This window comes from Schistocerca serialis, chromosome 6, assembly GCF_023864345.2.
Source record: "Schistocerca serialis cubense isolate TAMUIC-IGC-003099 chromosome 6, iqSchSeri2.2, whole genome shotgun sequence".
Lineage (NCBI taxonomy): Eukaryota > Metazoa > Arthropoda > Insecta > Orthoptera > Acrididae > Schistocerca > Schistocerca serialis.
The window spans coordinates 644,769,683-644,788,329 of record NC_064643.1 but is presented as its reverse complement, the minus strand read 5'-3'; the positions used below and the strand labels follow the sequence as shown (position 1 = coordinate 644,788,329).

Here is an 18,647-nt window from a genome sequence, read left to right as displayed (position 1 = left end):
ATGTTTCCAATAGAGTACTAAAGATTTGTTCCCATATAATAAGCCCAGTCTTATCTGAAATATGTAATGCATTATTAACTCAGTCTTTTTCCAGAGAGACTGAAATATACTGTTGTCAAACCCCATTTTAAGAAATTTGATAAAAGAGGTGCCAATAACTACTGCCCTGTTTCACTGCTGACATCATTTTCCAAAATTTTTAAGAATGTGATGTATCCTGGATCAGTAGCTCACATTAGCAACAGTAATATCCTCAGCAAAGCACAGTTAGGGTTTCAGAAGGGTTGCTCTACTGACAGTGCCATTTACATGATCACTCGCCAGATTTTAGTTTTCTCCAGAGCAACATATAGAAACACGCGCCTGTCAGCTTAAACTGAAGGAGGGCACTCTTATAATTGTAACAGTATATAGGCCCCCTTCTGGAAACTTTCATTTTTTCTTGGAAAACTTGGATGCCTTGTTGTGCTATCTGTCACACAGGGGAAAGCAAATTATTATTTGTGGGGGCTTCAATGTTGATTCACTGAAAGAGTGTAATAGGAAGAATGACCTCGAAGTCTTGCTTGGTTCTTTCAGTTTGACATCTGTCATTAATTTTCCTACTTGGGTAGTAAAGGACAGCAGCACATTGATAGATAACACTTTTATACACCAAGATAAGTTTAATAACATAAATTCTTGTCCTTTTGAGAATGGCCTTTCTGATCATGGTGCTCAGCTAGTTACAGTATATGACATAGCTCCATTCAGTAATTCAAAACTACCCACCAAAGTTGTGCGTTCAGTTAATGACTCAACAATTAGAAATTTCAGGGAAAATCTTCAGCAGTTAGATTGGGATGAGATGTACAAGGAACCCGATGCTAATTTAAAATATAACTTATTTCATGATACGCTTGTAAGAGAATTTGAAAACTGTTTCCCCAAGAAAGTAGTTAAATCTAATTGTAAGAAACCATGCAAAAAACCTTGGCTCACTAAAGGAATAAAAGTGTAACCACAAAAGGGAACTGTATCTAACAACAAGAAAGAGTAATGACCCAGAAACAGCCAAATATTATAAAAACTACTGTGCTACATTAAGAAAGGTTATTAAAAAGTCCAGAAGCATGTGCATCATGTCTGAGATTAATACCTCTGATAACAAAATCAAAACAATTTGGAATATTATTGCAAGGGAGAGAGGGCAACCAAGAGTACAGGATGACGGCACTATCATCAAAATGAATGGAAACTTGACAAACAACAAGCTGGAAGTTGAAAAAGAAGAAGCAAGGCAGTTAATGGAAGAGGCCTTACCCACACAATTTGATACAATTGAAATTCCACCCACCTCTCCTTCTGAAATTAGGAAGATAATAAACTCTCTCAAGACTAAAAGCTCACATGGAATTGATGGCATTTCCAGAAGGATAATGAAAGCTTGTTCCCAAGAGATAAGTGGGATTCTTAGCTACATACGTGATAGCTCTCTGAAGCAGGGTATTTTCCCAGATAGGATGAAGTATGCCATTGTCAAACCACTGCATAAAAAAGGGAATATGTCTGATGTCAATAACTACTGCGCAATCTCTCTTCTGACTGCCTTATCCAAAATTCTTGAAAAAGTAATGTATAATAGAGTAGCTTCACACCTTTGTAAAAATAAAGTTTTAACAAAATGTCAATTTGGTTTCCAGAAAGGTTTTTCAACGGAAAATGCTATATATACTTTCACTCATGAAATATTAAATGCTCTGAGTAACCGGAAGTCACTCACTGGGATTTTTTGTGGTCTCTCAAAGGCTTTTGATTGTGTAAATCATGGAATACTTCTAGATAAGCTCAAGTACTGTGGGATGAATGGGACAGTGCGCAAATGGTTTAAATCGTACCTAACTGGAAGAGTGCAGAAAGTTGAAATAAGCAGTTCACATAATATGCAATTTGAGAAATCACAATTCTCAAATTGGAGAACAATCGAGAATGGGGTGCCGCAAGGTTCGGTCTTGGGTCCTCTGCTGTTCTTAATATATATTAATGACTTGCCATTCTATATTCACAAAGATACAAAGCTGGTACTTTTTGCTGATGATACAAGTATAGCTATCACACTCAACAGACAAGAATTAACTGGTGAAATTGCAAACAATGTTTTTCAGAAAATCATTAAATGATTCTCTGCAAATGGGCTCTCATTAAACTTTTACAAAACACAGTTTATAACTCCATTCTTACAAATAGTTGTTACACAAGCATAGAAGGCAAGTGATGAGAGAGAGAGAGAGAGAGAGAGAGAGAGAGAGAGAGAGAGAGAGAGAGAGAGAGAGACATTTATGATATCTTTTTTACACATATAAGCAATAGACCTACAGTCTTTGTGCCAATGTTTCACTTGTAGCATGTGAAAAAGAAAAAAAGTTTCATTTACATCTTTTGATGGCATTAGCTGAAATAGAGTAACATGATGGATTGCTGTAAGGTAAGGCTTCTTTCAAATTTAGTTATGTAAAATTAACAAATTGTCTATTCTATTTTCAGAAATGTTGCTCTATACCTTGAATTATGTGCATTCTATGATATACAGTGTGAGTCACATAATATGTAATACTGCTTTTATTTTGTGAATGGTTCCAGGTATTGATACGAGGTTTTTGGCGAATGACAGTACACTGAGAGGCATGTACTTTTATATGTGATACAGTGCCTTAACTCTTGTATTGATCAAGATATTGAAATAAGTATGATTTTTTAAAAATAGAATGTTATACTTTTTATAGTGACATCCGAAAGTGCTTCAAAAGATGAGTGCAGTTATATAGTGCTTGTTAACGCTGAGGTTGAAACTTTTTGCAAAAGAATCCAAGAAACGTTCTAAAATTGGAAAGCAATGTGGCCAGAGTCAGCTGTTGTGATGTAAATACTGCCAAGCAGATATGTCATGCAAGGCTCTGTTGTTATATGCAGCATGACAGGTCAATGCCAATCTCATTTCCTATATGAAGTAGATAAAGGGTAAGTCATGATTTTTGTATGTGGAACTACGGCATATGCTATTTTGTAGAAATGTCGGTCACTCATTCTCCATAATAATAAACACTTCTGTTCAATGGGAAAGGGAAACTACTATATTAACTTCAGTAGATTATTATTATTATTATTATTATTATTTTGGGGGCGGGGGGGGGGGGGGGGGGGGGGGGGGGAAGCAGGAAAGAAAGAAAGAATGGTTTCTGTCTGGTCTTTATCTGCAGACACCAGAACACTTCTGAAAGTAAACCAACTGCTGTCAGACAAATGTGTCTGCAGATATTACATGAAATTATAATTGAATGGAATATGCTTTAAATAAACTAAACAGTTTATTGAGAATGAGTGAGAGTACATCACCAACAAAATAAGTACATTTTTTAACTAAACATAGTGTTACACTTTACTTAAGTATGTGCTCAAATTGTTTACCATTGACTGCAGTGCACATTTGCAATCACTTTCAAAAGATAGGTGAACAGACGAAAAACATTGGATGATAGGCCAGTGCATGCTGAGGCAATTTGATGGCACATATTGTCTGGTGTAGTTGGAGCTTCATGATAAACTACATTTTTCAGTGCTCCACATAGAAAAAAATCAAGAAGAGTCAAATAAAAAGACCTTGCCAGCCATTGTACTGTAGCATTCTGTCCTATCCACCAGTCAGGAAACTTTTCATTCATCACTTGAATTTCAACATGGGAAGTGTATGCTGGGCAGCCATCGTGTTTGGACCACATATACTGTTGCGTGGAACTACTTCTGGGTCAACACATAGAATGTTCATATGAAAATGTGCATATGTATTTGCAATTAACATCCCTGGAATGAAGTATGGTACCACAATGGAATTTTCCATGATGTTGCACCACAGGTTTATGCTTCATGGTTGTAGTTGTTGTACCTGACAAAACCAGGATGCATTTTCAGCTACCCAGGTAGTGCATGTCATGTAAATTTACATTATTGTTCTTCATAAGCATTACAATGTCAGTAAAGAGCACACAATTTGGGAAAAACGAAGTATAATATCCCAAGTGATGCAGAGCAAACCAACAAAAAACTTTCAAAATCACATCTGCCAAGAGCCTGATGTAGTGACAGATGATAAGGGTGGAATTTATGTTGATGCAAGATGTAGATGACACTCCCCTAGCTGCTCCCACATTTGTTGGCAATACGTCTCATGCCACCAATTGCTGTGTAGAAGTAGCATGTCTAACTTCTCTCCAATGGTGTACATCTCTGCATGCAAGAAATGTCAAAGTGAAAATGATCTGCCGATTGACAACGTACTTCCTCATTCCATGTAGGCTTTCACGGCCGGCGTCTTTATCAGTAAACTCTTCCGGGCTAAGTTGCCGTGGTCGATCTGTAGAACTTCTTCTCCCTGACGTTTCGTTCTCAACTACGGAGAACATCTTCCGAGGTGAGTCGACGACTGGCTGCTAGGAGCTGGGGCCGCCGCTTGTATAGAGATCGTAGGGGGCGCCACCACACGTCACGTGGCGTCGATGTGCAGCTATCTCTGGCTGTCGTCTGTTCTCTCGATCGCAGGCAATCGATTGTCACGTGATTGATGCAATGTCGACCGCCATATCTTATCCAATTTTAATCCTTCTTCTTTATGATTAAAATTGTATTGATGTTTGTGGATTTCAATTGCCTCTCTATACATACGTGTATAATAGTGCGACGTCCTCGCTAGCACGCTTGTTTCACCAAATTTTATGTCGTGATCTCCATCCTTAAAAACATGTTCCGCTACTGCCGATTTGTCGATATGTCCCAAGCGACAGTTTCTTTTGTGCTCCGTCAACCGTGTATTGATGCTTCTTTTTGTAGTTCCTATGTAAACCCTGCCGCAACTACACGGAATTTTATATACCCCTGGGGTGGCTAGGGGGTGACGAGCATCTTTTGTTGATCTTAGGCATTCACTAATTTTCTTAGTAGGTCTAAAAATGGTCTCTACCTGAAACTTGGCTAGTACTTTTCCAATGCGATCCGTGATATTATGGATGAACGGGAGAAATACTTTTCCAGCTGATGGTTGTTGCTGTCTCCTATTTTTAGGCATTTTTCTATTTGGGTGAAGTGCTCGATTAATCTCGTTTTTCGTATAACCATTTTTCGCAAAGGCCATTCGTAAATGATTTAGTTCTTCTTGTAAGTAGCCTGGTTCACAAATATTATTGACCCTATCCACTAGTGTTTTTATGACCCCCCTCTTTTGCCTAGGGTGGTGGTTTGAGTTCTTATGGAGGTAGCGATCGGTATGTGTACCTTTCCTGTAGACCTTATGGCCTAAGGTCCCATCCGCCCGTTTGATAACTGATACATCCAAGAAGTTAAGTTGTCCATTCTTCTCCTTCTCCATAGTAAATTCAATCTTTGGGTTGATGCTATTTAAGTGTACCAGAAAATCATTCAAGTCTTCTTCCTCATGATTCCATATTACAAAGGTATCATCCACATACCGATACCACTTCGAGGGGCTTTTTTTGGCTGACTGCAATGCTTGATGTTCAAAATATTCCATGAATAAATTCGCAATTGCGGGACTTAGGGGGCTTCCCATGGCTACCCCATCGATCTGTTCATTAAATTCACCATTGTACTGAAAATAGGTTGAGGATAGACAGTGTTGGAACAAGGCTACTATATCAGTAGGGAACATATTGGCTATAAGGGAGAGAGCTTCATCAACTGGAACCATCGTGAACAAAGACACTATATCAAAACTGACAAGTATGTCATTAGGACCGACAGTAATTTCCCTCAATTTCTCAATGAAGTGTAGAGAGTTTTTAATATGACTCTCAGTTTTGCCTATGTGAGGTTGTAACAAAGAGGCAAGGTGTCTGGCTAGTTCTTGGGTAAGAGCTCCAATTGCGCTGACTATTGGTCTCAAAGGAACATCAGGTTTATGTAACTTTGGTAATCCATATAATCTCGGAGGATAAGCCTCCGTTTCACAAAGATACTTTTTAACTTCTGTAGGAATTGAAGACTGTTTTATCAGACGATTGGTGGCATTCAGCACATTCGTTGTGGGATCCTTTTTCAACTTCTTGTATGTGCTGGGTTCCAGGAGATCACTGATCTTCTTGTGATAATCCTCAGTATTCATTAAAACAGTAACATTTCCCTTGTCAGCGGCAACTATAATAACATTCTTGTCTGCATTGATCTCCCGCAATGCCTTCCTTTCCCCTTGAGACAGATTGCTGCTGGGTGGCTTAGCTTTGCGTAATATCCTGGAGGTTTCCATTCTAATTTCATCAGCAGAATATGATGGTAACTGACGAATTCCTGCCTCTATATTAGCAATAATGTCCTCCACGGTTGACGGAGCACAAAAGAAACTGTCGCTTGGGACATATCGACAAATCGGCAGTAGCGGAACATGTTTTTAAGGATGGAGATCACGACATAAAATTTGGTGAAACAAGCGTGCTAGCGAGGACGTCGCACTATTATACACGTATGTATAGAGAGGCAATTGAAATCCACAAACATCAATACAATTTTAATCGTAAAGAAGAAGGATTAAAATTGGATAAGATATGGCGGTCGACGTTGCATCAATCACGTGACAATCGATTGCCTGCAATCGAGAGAACAGAAGACAGCCAGAGATAGCTGCACATCGACGCCACGTGACGTGTGGTGGCGCCCCCTACGATCTCTATATAAGCGGCGGCCCCAGCTCCTAGCAGCCAGTCGTCGACTCACCTCGGAAGATGTTCTCCGTAGTTGAGAACGAAACGTCAGGGAGAAGAAGTTCTACAGATCGACCACGGCAACTTAGCCCGGAAGAGTTTACTGATAAAAACGTACTTCCTGCTAGTTCTGCAGTACAGAGAAGTAAACAGTTGAAAGGCTTGATACAACAATGTAGCGTGTGTGCAACACAAATAGCGGATTCTGGCTGACTTGCCTTTCAACTTTAGGATGTTCCTCAGATTCTTTTGCGAACATTTTCAGCCTCAAATTAGCTAGCATTATATCACTACACTTGTCTTTTTAATGGACTTTTTATCACATACTGAAGTACAAGCCCTTTAGTGTACTATCATTTGCTGAAAACCTTGTTTCAATATCTGGAACAATTCCTGAAATAAAAGGGGTGTTAACATCTTATGTGACTCACCCTGTATTTAAGACAGATATTTTTCAGCATCTTTATTCCACCTAAATACTTTTATTTAAAGGTTTTGAGACAATAGTGTGTGAAATTTGTAATGCGAAACTTTAACTTCACCTTGTCTTTAAAAAAGGGGAAAAATAGAAATTTCTTTGTATAACAATGCTGGCAAAGACTGAAAAATTATCTGTTTGCATAATTATTCTGACTGTGAAGAGACATTACTGCTTATACTGCAATCACTGCTTCACTACCCAAGTGAGAAACTGGTGAAGCCACAAGACAAACGGGCTGGCTGCAGATGAGATCATGATACCAAGTGATAGTCAAGCTATACATAGCCGACAGTGTACAATGCACCAGAGGGTTTATGGAAACGTAGGGTATATTGCAGGGCGAGTCCCCACCTGCAGAATTCAGAAAAGCTTGTGTTGGTAGGAAGGATCCAGATGACACGGACTGTCATTGAATTGAGCACATTGTATTCAGCAGGTGGTATGTTTATGGCCATTCATGCAGATATACAGCATGTTTGCATACATTAAATGGATTATGGACAACTATCATCTCTAGTGGATTATGGACAACCATCAGCTCCATGAAGGATTGATAACAATGAAAATATGTGTCAGACCAGAAGTCAAACCCAGATTTCCCACTTACCACAAGCAGTCACCTTACCATTTGGCTACCCTAGCATGCTCCAAGGGCAGATCAAAAAGCTCCATATGTCATCAACTGTTTGTCTACAATCTTAATGCAAACATTCATTATGTATATTCCCAGGGGATGAGACATTGTAATTGAAGGTTGCCTTTCTGGTGTCAATGAATAAATATGCTATTGAAGTGCCTGTGTTGTTCAGAAGTATGGTGCAGTGTTCCTTATGACGTGCTTACATGTCCAAAGGAACAGCATGTTTGTTCTCATGCCCATGTAGAAAGCAGCACAGTGGTTGCAGCTTAGTTTGTGAATCACATGACGGCTTTCACAGGTAGCCCTGCCTGCAGGAAATGGACAGATGACATAATGGCTGTGACATGCTGCTCCCTGTAGATGGTTGGCGAACTCCTTACCAGGGCTGGTGTTGACCCGGTCATGAATTTGGTCACTTGTTCTCTCTGACAGTTATGGAATTTACCAGAGTGATCCAGACTGGCATGGGCACATAGGAGGTTTAGTTGTTCTTAGGCGAGATGGACAGCCAGGGGTGCTCATGGGATGTCCTGGAGCCACAACCCTATTTTAACTAGTGGGGCTACATCGGATATACTCCATGTATGATGCCATAGTAGCAGTAGTACACGGAAGGGAGACTGGGAGGGGCAATGTGATTGGAGCTGCACAGCAGTAGGTTGCCGATCAACAGGACAACTTGTGATATAGTGGGAGTGACTCTCCAGCATCTAGCCAATCACCAGGATGAACATCACTTGGCCACTGTTGTACTGGCTGAGTTAACCATTAAGGGTACTCCTAGTGCAGAACCTGACTTACCTGCATAGTTCTCTGGAACCTAACCTCATTCTCTCCATGAACCATCTCCATCCCAGGAGAGGCGTATTTCTGCGAATCAGATGCTGCAGCACATACAACAATACCAAGGCAACCATCATTCAGTTGTGACAATTAGCATCACCATATCCATCACCTTACTCTGTACTCTTCATCTACCTTAGGTGGAGAGCCATTCACCAATGCGATTCCCATACACCAGATACTACTAAAATGAACCTGTTGGGTGCAGAATATGATTAAATGAGAAACAAAATGTTATGAGAATTTGTAAGAGTGGAAGAGTCTAACAGTGTTACTTTTAGTTTGATTTGTATTTATTGCAGCTAGTGATAGTGTTATGTGCATTCATAATTAAGGTTATTCAGTTAAATAAATGGAAGATTGTACTAAAGACTGTTAAGGGATATCCAACGGAAGAGAGGATTTTGGTAGCATTATTCTTTTAGTTGATAAATTATTACTTAAGAAAATTGTAGATCATGTAAATAGAAAGCCAGTGGGCTGATGCTATAGGCTTAACCTTGTGGTTCAAACAGAATGGACATAAGAAAAATGCATTGTACACCACTGTGGAAGTATATGCTGAGTCTTTACAGAACTACCCTGAGCTAAGATTCAGGGACTGGATCTGCTAGAGGAGGGATGTAATGTAGTGGTGCTGTTATTTTTTGGCACTGCTAAGTAAAATAACAGCACTGGCACAACTACCACTAATGGACCACAGATTTCAGTAGGTGCAGAATGAGACAAACACCATAGCAGGAGATGCAGCAATATCACCAGCCTGTTTCCATATTGTGGACCAGGGGCCAGCACTCACAGTACCAGTGATGCAACAGAAAGACAAACCAACCATGCCAATAACAAGCGAGTTGACACACCTTCTCACCTTGTTTCCATGTATTTGGTTGGAAGCAATGTGTTGGCACAACTAGTGGGCAATGGACCTGTATAAATATCCATAATTTTTAGTCAAAGGGATCACAGTCTCTCAGTGCCAACCACAGGGTTGATAGGGAAGGTGAATGGTTGACTTCGGTGTATCGGAATAATTTTAGGAAAATGTGGTTCACCTGTAAAGGAGACTGCATGTAGGATGCTGATGCAACCTATTCTTGAGTACTGCTTGAGTGTTTGGGATCCGTACCAGGTCAGATTTAAGGAAGATATTGAAGCAACACACAGGCAGACTGCTACATTTGCTACCGGTGGGTTTGAACAACATGTAGGTTGAGATGCATCCAGAACTGAAATGGGTATCCCTGGAGGGAAGGTGATGTTCTTTCTGAGAAACGCTGTTGAGAAAATTTAGAGAACCAGCATTTGTGACTGCCGAACAATTCTACTGCCACCAGCATGCATTCCACGTAAGGACTACGAAGCTAAGATGCGAGAATTTTCAGCTCATACAGAGACATTTTTCCCTCACTCTATTTGCAAGTGGAACAATAAAGGAAATGACAAGTAATAGGACAGGGTACCCTGCGCCACGCATTGCAGGTTGGCTTGCAGAGTATTTATGTAGATGTAGATGTAGATGTAGATGTAAATCATGAGCCCTGGGTTCCACGACCGAAAAGTTGACTTCTGGTTTAAAGTCCACTCCGTTGGACTTGGTGCCTTCTGCCTGTTTGGCCACCTCAGGGTGCACTTCAGCTACAACTGGACTTCTACCTAGGAGGGCAGCCATTCATTTCATGAATGGAGTAGTGCAGCTGCCCGTCTGCCTGTACTTGTGCAAGCAAACTAACACCATAAGGCACCACCCACAAGGACAGATACCACCACCAGTGGCTTGGCTATCTTCCTTTGCAAGAATCATAGTGGGATTTTGCGTCTGCAGGTGCACCTTGCCCCGAGCTGCAGATTTGTGATGGGATGGTGTGTGTGTGCTGCCACAGCCGTCTCATGCCAGCATTCTGACCTGGCCACCATCCGACTGCTGGCTGCTTGTTGCCTCCGCACTACTGTCCACATGCACCGAGGCAGTTTGCTACTGTGGAATGACACTACGAGTGCTGAGCTTGTTTTCTAATAAAACTGTGACTGTTTATGGTGGTCTCTTGAGTCACCACCAGACAACACCCTGATATCAACCCACCACCTTAACTCGACCCTATCACTGTTGAGGCCATCCACCCAGGGCTTCTACAACAAGGTGGTCTGTGAGTTGATCCACATATGGATTAACCAGTTTCTGGACATACCAGTTACCATGAACAGTTTTGGACCAGTTTTATTTTGCCCAATTTGTACGTATAGGGCACACAGTATAATATACATCACAACAAGCAATATTAGAATATCAGTTATAATATGATATGTTTTACATATCATATAGCTTGAGAAATTGTTTCAGCTTGCTGTTAATCATATAAGGGTTGTTGGTGTCCTTGTTTGTGTTCAGTGGAAGTTTATTGCAAATCCATATTCCAGACTAGATAACTGCTTTTCATACTATATTGTGAATTATCGAGTCTGAATATATCTGACATTGACAGAATAGGAGAAAGCAATCATAAGCAGATAATCAAATGTAAAATATAGAAATTTCAAAAACTTCCAGTAAAACTTTTTAATACAATCAAAAATTTTCTATATATTATCTCAGTCACACTGAAAGTTTTTTACAAAGTGATGACCAGTCTCAGTAGCTTAACTACCACCTTCAGGTCTGAGAACAAAAAAAAAAAATACCTTAAGTAACAAAGTAATGTAAAAATTTCTATTACCTTCCTTTTTTAAAGAAATATAGAGAATTAATATAGGGCATGTAGTATTATAAATGCACTCACATTATACAACACCACTGCATCATCTGTGGTATGTTAATTTTTTTTTTTAATTAAGCCAGTAGCTATTTTTACACAACTTTGTTATTTAAGCCAATTTTTCTTTCAGTTTGTCTGTTCTCAGTTCTAAAGATGGTAGTTAAGCCACAGAAACTGGTCATCACTTTGTAAAACATTTTTAGTTATTGAGTCTTTGTGAAGGCTTTGCATCTGCCTTGTCTTTTGTTTGTGAATGTCACAGTTAGTTTGGAAAAATGTTTTATTGTTGATTGCAAATGTCATCAGTGAGTAGCAGTCCAATTTGTAACTTCACAGATCAACCTCACAGCTCTTTTTTGTAGTCTAAAAATGATTTTCAATTTTGCAGCATTTACCCGTGATGATATACATTAGAGGAAAGATAGAGTAAATCTCCAAAATATAACTCAATTATTATTTCCCTCTCAATATGGGGTAAAACATTTCTTAGTGCAAAACACTACTGATATTAGTTTCTTGAGCAGGTGCTTAATATATTCATTCCATCATAACCAATTATCTATTTATATGCCTAGAAATTATATGTCTAGTTTTTAAGTTTTTTCCTCAACAATATTTATTTCAAGAACAGGTAGTGTGTTTGCTGTTGGAAACTGCATTAGAGTTGTTTTTGAAAGGTTTAATGATAGACTATTGGCTTTGACTTGCTTTGTGTACTTGCTGTGTTATTATTTCAGTTGTAATTTGTATCAGCAGCAGCCAACACTGTATTTGCTTTGTTATTAGCTGATGCTGGTAGATCATTAATGTACACCATGAAGATCAGTGGTACAACAATCCAGCCCCAGCGAATGCCATACATAACAGTTCAGCATTCTGTTTTAGTTCTTTCACCGGCACCGGTTAAGGCAACTCTTTGTTTCCTGTTATTTATGTGAAATCCAGGCCAATGTAATGGTTTGTTTTTGATGTCATGTGGGATTGAGTTTTTGTGCTAATGTGTTACGTTTTACACTGTGAAAAGCTTTACCAAAGTCACAGAAAATCCCCACAGTATACCTTCTACATTACAATATGATAAGTCAATCACAATATCTGGTGAATGAATGTCATTAAAAAATAATAATAGTTGTCAACAGAGGAATATGTAAAGATACTTGAAGCTGTATTGTAATGACTATTTACTTCATGTATACTGGGTTTAAAAAATATTTCACTTACAAAACACAAGCAGATCATAGAAGCTTAATCTCTATACTGTATTAATGCAATATTTGTGGTGAAAAGGCTGATATTCAAGTGTAACAAAGATTAAGCAATACACAGTGTAAAACTTAATTTACAATAATGAGCTTATTAGTTGCCTAACAAATTATTCTTTTTATATTTTTATTATGAAGCTGTCAAAATGTTTCAGGTTTTGAATTCAGGGCATGCAAAAATGGAGCATGCTCTGACATCCAACATTACGTGGTATGAGGCATTAATATCTGTGATGAAACTTCATGACAATATTACTGCAGTTCTTGAAGCATTTTCAGTGGAACTCGAAACAGGCACTAAAAAACTGTCCATTGATATTGTTGTTAAACATGGTTATGAGTGGATAAAAGTCATAGCAAAGAATGCAAGAAATGTCATAAGTTCCTTGGAGGGTAAGTAACATCTTTTTCTCATGAAGTACTGGGAAAAAGAGATTATGTTTCAAGATATATGGCTGAATTCTTCCAATGTTAAGTCAATATATATTCTCTCTCTCTCTCTCTCTCTCTCTCTCTCTCTCTCTCTCTCTCTCTCTCTCTCTCTCTCTCACACACACACACACACACACATACACACACACACACACACACACACAGAGAGAGAGAGAGAGAGAGAGAGAGAGATATTTGGTGGGGAGGGGGGTAGGGAAAGAAGTGAAACTAGTTGTTCTTTTAACACAGGGCAATTTAAATGGGCACAGTACGGATTAAAGAGAAAATATATCACAACATCTACTTCTTATAATTATTTGTCAGCACATGGGAATTGAGTTAGCAGAGTTTCTATCAATACACCCTCACCATGATTGTCTAGGGTACGGAATTGGTCCAGTGGTTGGAACACATGTCTCATTTAAAGGAAAGATGTCTAATTGCTTATCTCGATTTATGTTTCCTGCGATTTGCATAAGTCCATTACTTGAACATACCACAGCTGCTTCCTCCCAACCTCCTCCAACTTAACAGGTAACCAGTCTGACTGACCAACAACTATCTTCATATCATTACTGTAATTGATACCTTAAGACATCAAACAGTGTTAACCACCACAAAATTGTTTCTATGAGTAACTTGTCATCAAAGTATAAAAAATCTGACCATATGTAATATTTGAAACTCAGTATATCTTTTACGACAAAAATCAAACAATGGAAAATCCAGGATGGAATGTAACAACATTATTAAGTCTGGCTTCAGCTGCCAGAGGCTGCAGTCATGTGTGCGTGAGTCACATTTGCATATATGTGTGTGTGTGTGTGTGTGTGTGTGTGTGTGTGTGTGTGTTTTCTATTTTCAACAAAGACCTTGTTGGGCGAAAGCTTATATTGTGACAGGCTTTTTGTTGTCTGCAACTAAGCATCTCCTCTTTATGGTGAGTATTTTTCATCATCATTATTTTCCAACTCCAGTTTCCTCGGTTTGGTGTACAAGCGCTCGCCATCTCGCTCTGTCTTCACAGATCTTCTGTTCCACGCCACCTCCCCTTTTGTGTCCTTTCTTCTCCACACCTGATCTTACTGTCTCTATCCAGCATTTTCTTGTTCTTCCCTGTGGTCTTCTTCCTAATGAGCCTGGGGTTGAAATACCTTTTGGCATGTCTTTGGCTGCTCATTCTCATTATGTGCCCATACCTCTGAAGCCTGCATTTCTTTATGACACTGGTAACAGGAATGTAAATACCAGCTACTTTTCTGTTCACTTCATTACTGATTTTATCCTTTCTAGTTGTTTGATTCATAGTTCTAAGGAATCTTATTTCTATTGCCTGAATTATGCTGAATTCTTTGTTTAGTAGGGTCCATGTTTCTAAACTATATGTTAGGACTGGTTCAAAATAGATGTGGTGCATGGTCTCTTTTCATTTTCATGGAATTTTATCATCCCAGAGAAGAGTTCTGATTTGTCTGTAAAAATTCGATGCTTTATGTGTCCTGCTAAATATTTCCTGCTCAATGGTATTGTCTTTTGAGGTCATGGTTCCTAGGTACTTGCAATGTGAAACAGATTCTACTTTGGCTCCTTCTAGAAATATATTTGAGGTTGTTCATTGCCTGATGATAGTAATTTCTACTGTCTTTGTTTTACTTGTTTTCAGTCCAAAATTTTTGAATGTGTTGTTCCAATCATTAAATTTATTCTGTGCTTCAGCTTTTATCTCTCCCCATACTATAAAATCATCATCAAAAAGCTGGGCATTCGGTTTGATGTCAACTTTCTTGACAGATTTTATGATCTTGTCCATTGCTATTACAAACAGTAGTGGTGATAGGGCATTTCCATGTTGGACACTTCTCTTTGTTTCAAACCTGTCTGGACACAACTGTAACACTTTTGGTATAGCATCTTGTCTTTGTCAGTAAGGTACTTTGGCACCTTTAGGACATCTAAACATTCCCATATTTTGTTTTGAGGAACACTGTCATACACTTTTTCAATGGAAAGTACAATCACGAGATCTCTTCCATATTCCCAGTACTTTCCTGTTGACATTCGTACTGCAAAAATAAGATCCATAGTATCTTAGTATTCCCTGAATCCATGTTGTCGTTCTTCAAGTGAAGGTTCTACTGCCTTTCTAATTCTCATTTCTATGATCTTTTCTAGCAGCTTAAAGATGTGTGACAGCAGAGTGATGCCTCTGTAATTTCCAAATTCTCGTCGATTGCCCTTTTTGAACAGATGTAAGAGGACTCCTTTACTCCAGTCCTCTGGGATTTTGCTTTCTTTCCAAACCACTGATAACACTCTATATAGCCAATTTAAGCCTAATATACCAGCTGCCTTTATCATGTCTGAGCTGAGATCATCAAAGCCTGTCGACTTTCCATTCTGCATGCTCCTTAATGCTGTTTCTACCTCACGCCATGTTAATGGGTGTCCATTAGTTTGGACTTCATTAATTTCTCTACAGTTGCTGATGGTTGTGTTGTCCCCATCTCCATTTAACAGCATGTTGAAGTACTTTTTCATTTCATCCCTGATCCCTTTCTCTGTTCATATTAAGTTACTGTCATCCATTTCCAGGGCAAGGATATTTACACATTCATTTTGTTTGCTCTTTAGTATTTTTTATAGTAATTTCCCACTTCCCTGACAGCCTTCCTTTAACCTTGCAGTAAAGCATTCACAGCACTTTTCCTTTTCTTCCGATCATTCCACCTAGGTGTTCCCTTCTCTTCTGGTGTGGCACTTGTTTTTCCACAGATGTCTGTGGCGTCTGCAACAAATCAAACAATGGGAAATCCAGGATGGGTTGTACAATATTATGAGAGTCTTTTTATTGTGCCTATCTGCAACTCAGCAGAGTAGTGAGTAGGAGCTTCTCTAACAAAGGTTTCTTTGAATACAGACCATTCTTCTTCTACTCCCTCTTTCTCAGTTTTGGGTAATTTGGCTGCTGTTCATGCTTTACACTTTCTATTCTTTTCCACATCCTTCAACAACCAAGTCTTAATCTTTGGTGTTCTCTTTTGTTTAAATTTTGGCACGTGAACATCTTTTAGGTCAGCAGTTAATATTAGGCACTCACTGAGTATGACTTTAACATCTATAACATACTGACCAGCTTTTCTATCAATGATGATGAAGTCTATCATAATCCTAAGCTTGCCATACCAGCTGTATCTCATAACTTTATGAGTTTCCTTCTTCTGATACCAAGTGTTCTTTATGGCTAAGATGTTTCACACACAGAAAAGGAACCCATGGCCAGGCTTATGGACAAAGACCTTAACGGTACCTTCGGCAGAGGAGGAGACCTTCAGAATGGCAGAGATGGCAGATGAGGCAACCCATCCTCCCTAGGGATAATTAGAAGAGGACACCACTGCCTTGTGGAAAAGAGCAACCTTCAAAGCTAAGGGAGTAAGCCCTGAAAGAAAATCCTCACCTGTGTTAGGTGTAGCAAGACAGCAGCTGAGCAAATATATACTGCTTTCAAAACTAAACTAAACCTCAGATGAATATTTTTATGACAAAAAATAATTTATATTTATGTTTGCACTTAATGGTGCACCTCATTTATACAATAACTACACATGAAAATGCTCATTTATGCTCAAAAATTCACTAATTGAGTTGAATGAATTTTGCAGTAGGTATTCTTCCAATTTGCTCTTGAATTCTGGTTTCCAAGGGCAAGTTAGATAGAGCATCGAAAACTTTCATGCCTGAGTTATGAACTCATTTCTGCACAAGGCTAAAATTTGCCTGGTTACTACGTAAGCCCTGTTTTGACCTCATGTTATGCCCATGATAGGCACTATTCATTTTGGAAAGAGAATGGATTTTGTTGATGAAATATACAGGGGGAAGATATACTGAGATGTTACTGTAAAAATCTTGTTTCCAGAACAGGTTAATGCAAATATATCTTGGATAGCCCACCCAGCTAGCCACACAGTCTTAACGCGCTGCTTCCCAAGCAAGAAGGCATGTCAGTCCGCGGCACAAATCTGCCCAGCGGATTAATGTCAAGGTCCGGCGTGCCGGCCAGCCTGTGGATGGTTTTTAAGGCGGTTTTCCATCTGCCTCAGTGAATGCGGGCTGGTTACCCTTATTCCGCTTCAGTTACACTATGTCAGTGATTGCTGCAAACACTGTCTTCACGTACATGTACACCATAATTACACGCAGACATTTGGGGATACACTCGTCTGGTATGAGACATACCCGGGGGGGGGTCCACTGGGGGCCGAACCACACAATAACCCTGGGTTCAGTGTGGGGCAGCGGTGGGGTGGGTAGACTGCTGTGGCTTGTGAACCACTGAGGACTACAGCGGGATGAAGCCTCTCCGTTGTTTCTAGGTCCCCAATTTAATACACAATATCTTGGATGAACAACAATATAATGCATGCAACTCCTTTCTGAGCACCAAATTTATTTATTCATTTATTTTTTTTGCCTGTGGCTGAATACCCTGAAAGATTACGCTGTAATACAGCAACACATGGAAATATCCAAAATAGATATCTTTGTTGGCGTCCTTATATGTAGATGATCCATTTATGTGTAAGGCAGAAGCTAGAAGCTGCAGAATGAAGTCTCTTGCCAGATCTATGATGTGGTCAGATAAGTCTAATGTACTTCATTGTACACACCCAGGAACTTAGCAGGGCTCACTTGCTGTATTTGTTGTCAAAATAATAATAATAATAATAATAATAATAATAATAATCTGCAGCAAATTGTGTGCCTAAGCTACTCCAGTTATCCAACCAGGGAAAGGGGACTTACAGTTTAAAATGGAATCTAAACAATGTGTCATTCCTGGTGACTCCTCACATCATTGAGAGATGGAGGTTAAATAAAAAAAAAAAATACAGACTGAAAGATCAAAGGCCTGACCAGGATTCAAACCCATAATATCTTGATTTCCAGTCATGCACTTCACTGCTAGACCACCAGACTTCACTGTTGTTCATTACATTTTATATTTATGTCGTCTTGTTCTTTCTGTGTCACATGAGATTGTACATAATGGCTTTCTTTGACACTCAGAGAGATCCCATTATAAGTAAATCAGTTGAGGTTATCATGAAATATGCTGTTAGCAGAGGTTTGCAAGTTTTTCCCTGTTGTTTTATCCACTAGGAGACAAGTTGCATCTGCAAAGAGGGTGAACTTGCTCAGTTTAGTGGTAAGGAGTGGTAGGTCACTTATATGAGGGGAGTTCAATAAGTAATGCAAAACATTTTTTCTGAAAGCAAGTCAGTTTTATTCAGGATTCCAATACATCATATTATTCCCCACTCTTTGGGCTACAATATCCTATTTTGTAACATAATCTCTGTTCAGTGTGATGACTTTGCCACCTTACTGGAAGGGCCTGTATGCTCACTCCACTGGTTGATGTCAGAGTCAGTGACTGGCTGCATCAATAACCTCCCATCATCCACATACTGCTTCCCATGGAGTGCCAAACAGATA

The 18,647-nt window shown here is 39.2% G+C and overlaps 1 protein-coding gene across 9 annotated transcripts in view; it reads left to right on the top strand.

The window, feature by feature from the left end:
- LOC126484060 (UPF0415 protein C7orf25 homolog) overlaps nt 1-18,647 on the top strand; it is a 181,825-nt gene that overhangs the window by 64,329 nt on the left and 98,849 nt on the right. For 5 of the 9 annotated variants that reach the window (XM_050107410.1, XM_050107419.1, XM_050107413.1 and 2 more), the window contains exon 2: nt 12,872-13,109. In XM_050107410.1, the coding sequence (XP_049963367.1) occupies nt 12,872-13,109 (238 nt within the window). Of the gene's footprint in view, nt 1-2,619; nt 2,720-2,762; nt 2,998-12,871; nt 13,110-18,647 lie in introns of all 9 variants that reach the window. The other 4 variants (XM_050107416.1, XM_050107414.1, XM_050107417.1 and 1 more) reach the window with 2 other exon arrangements.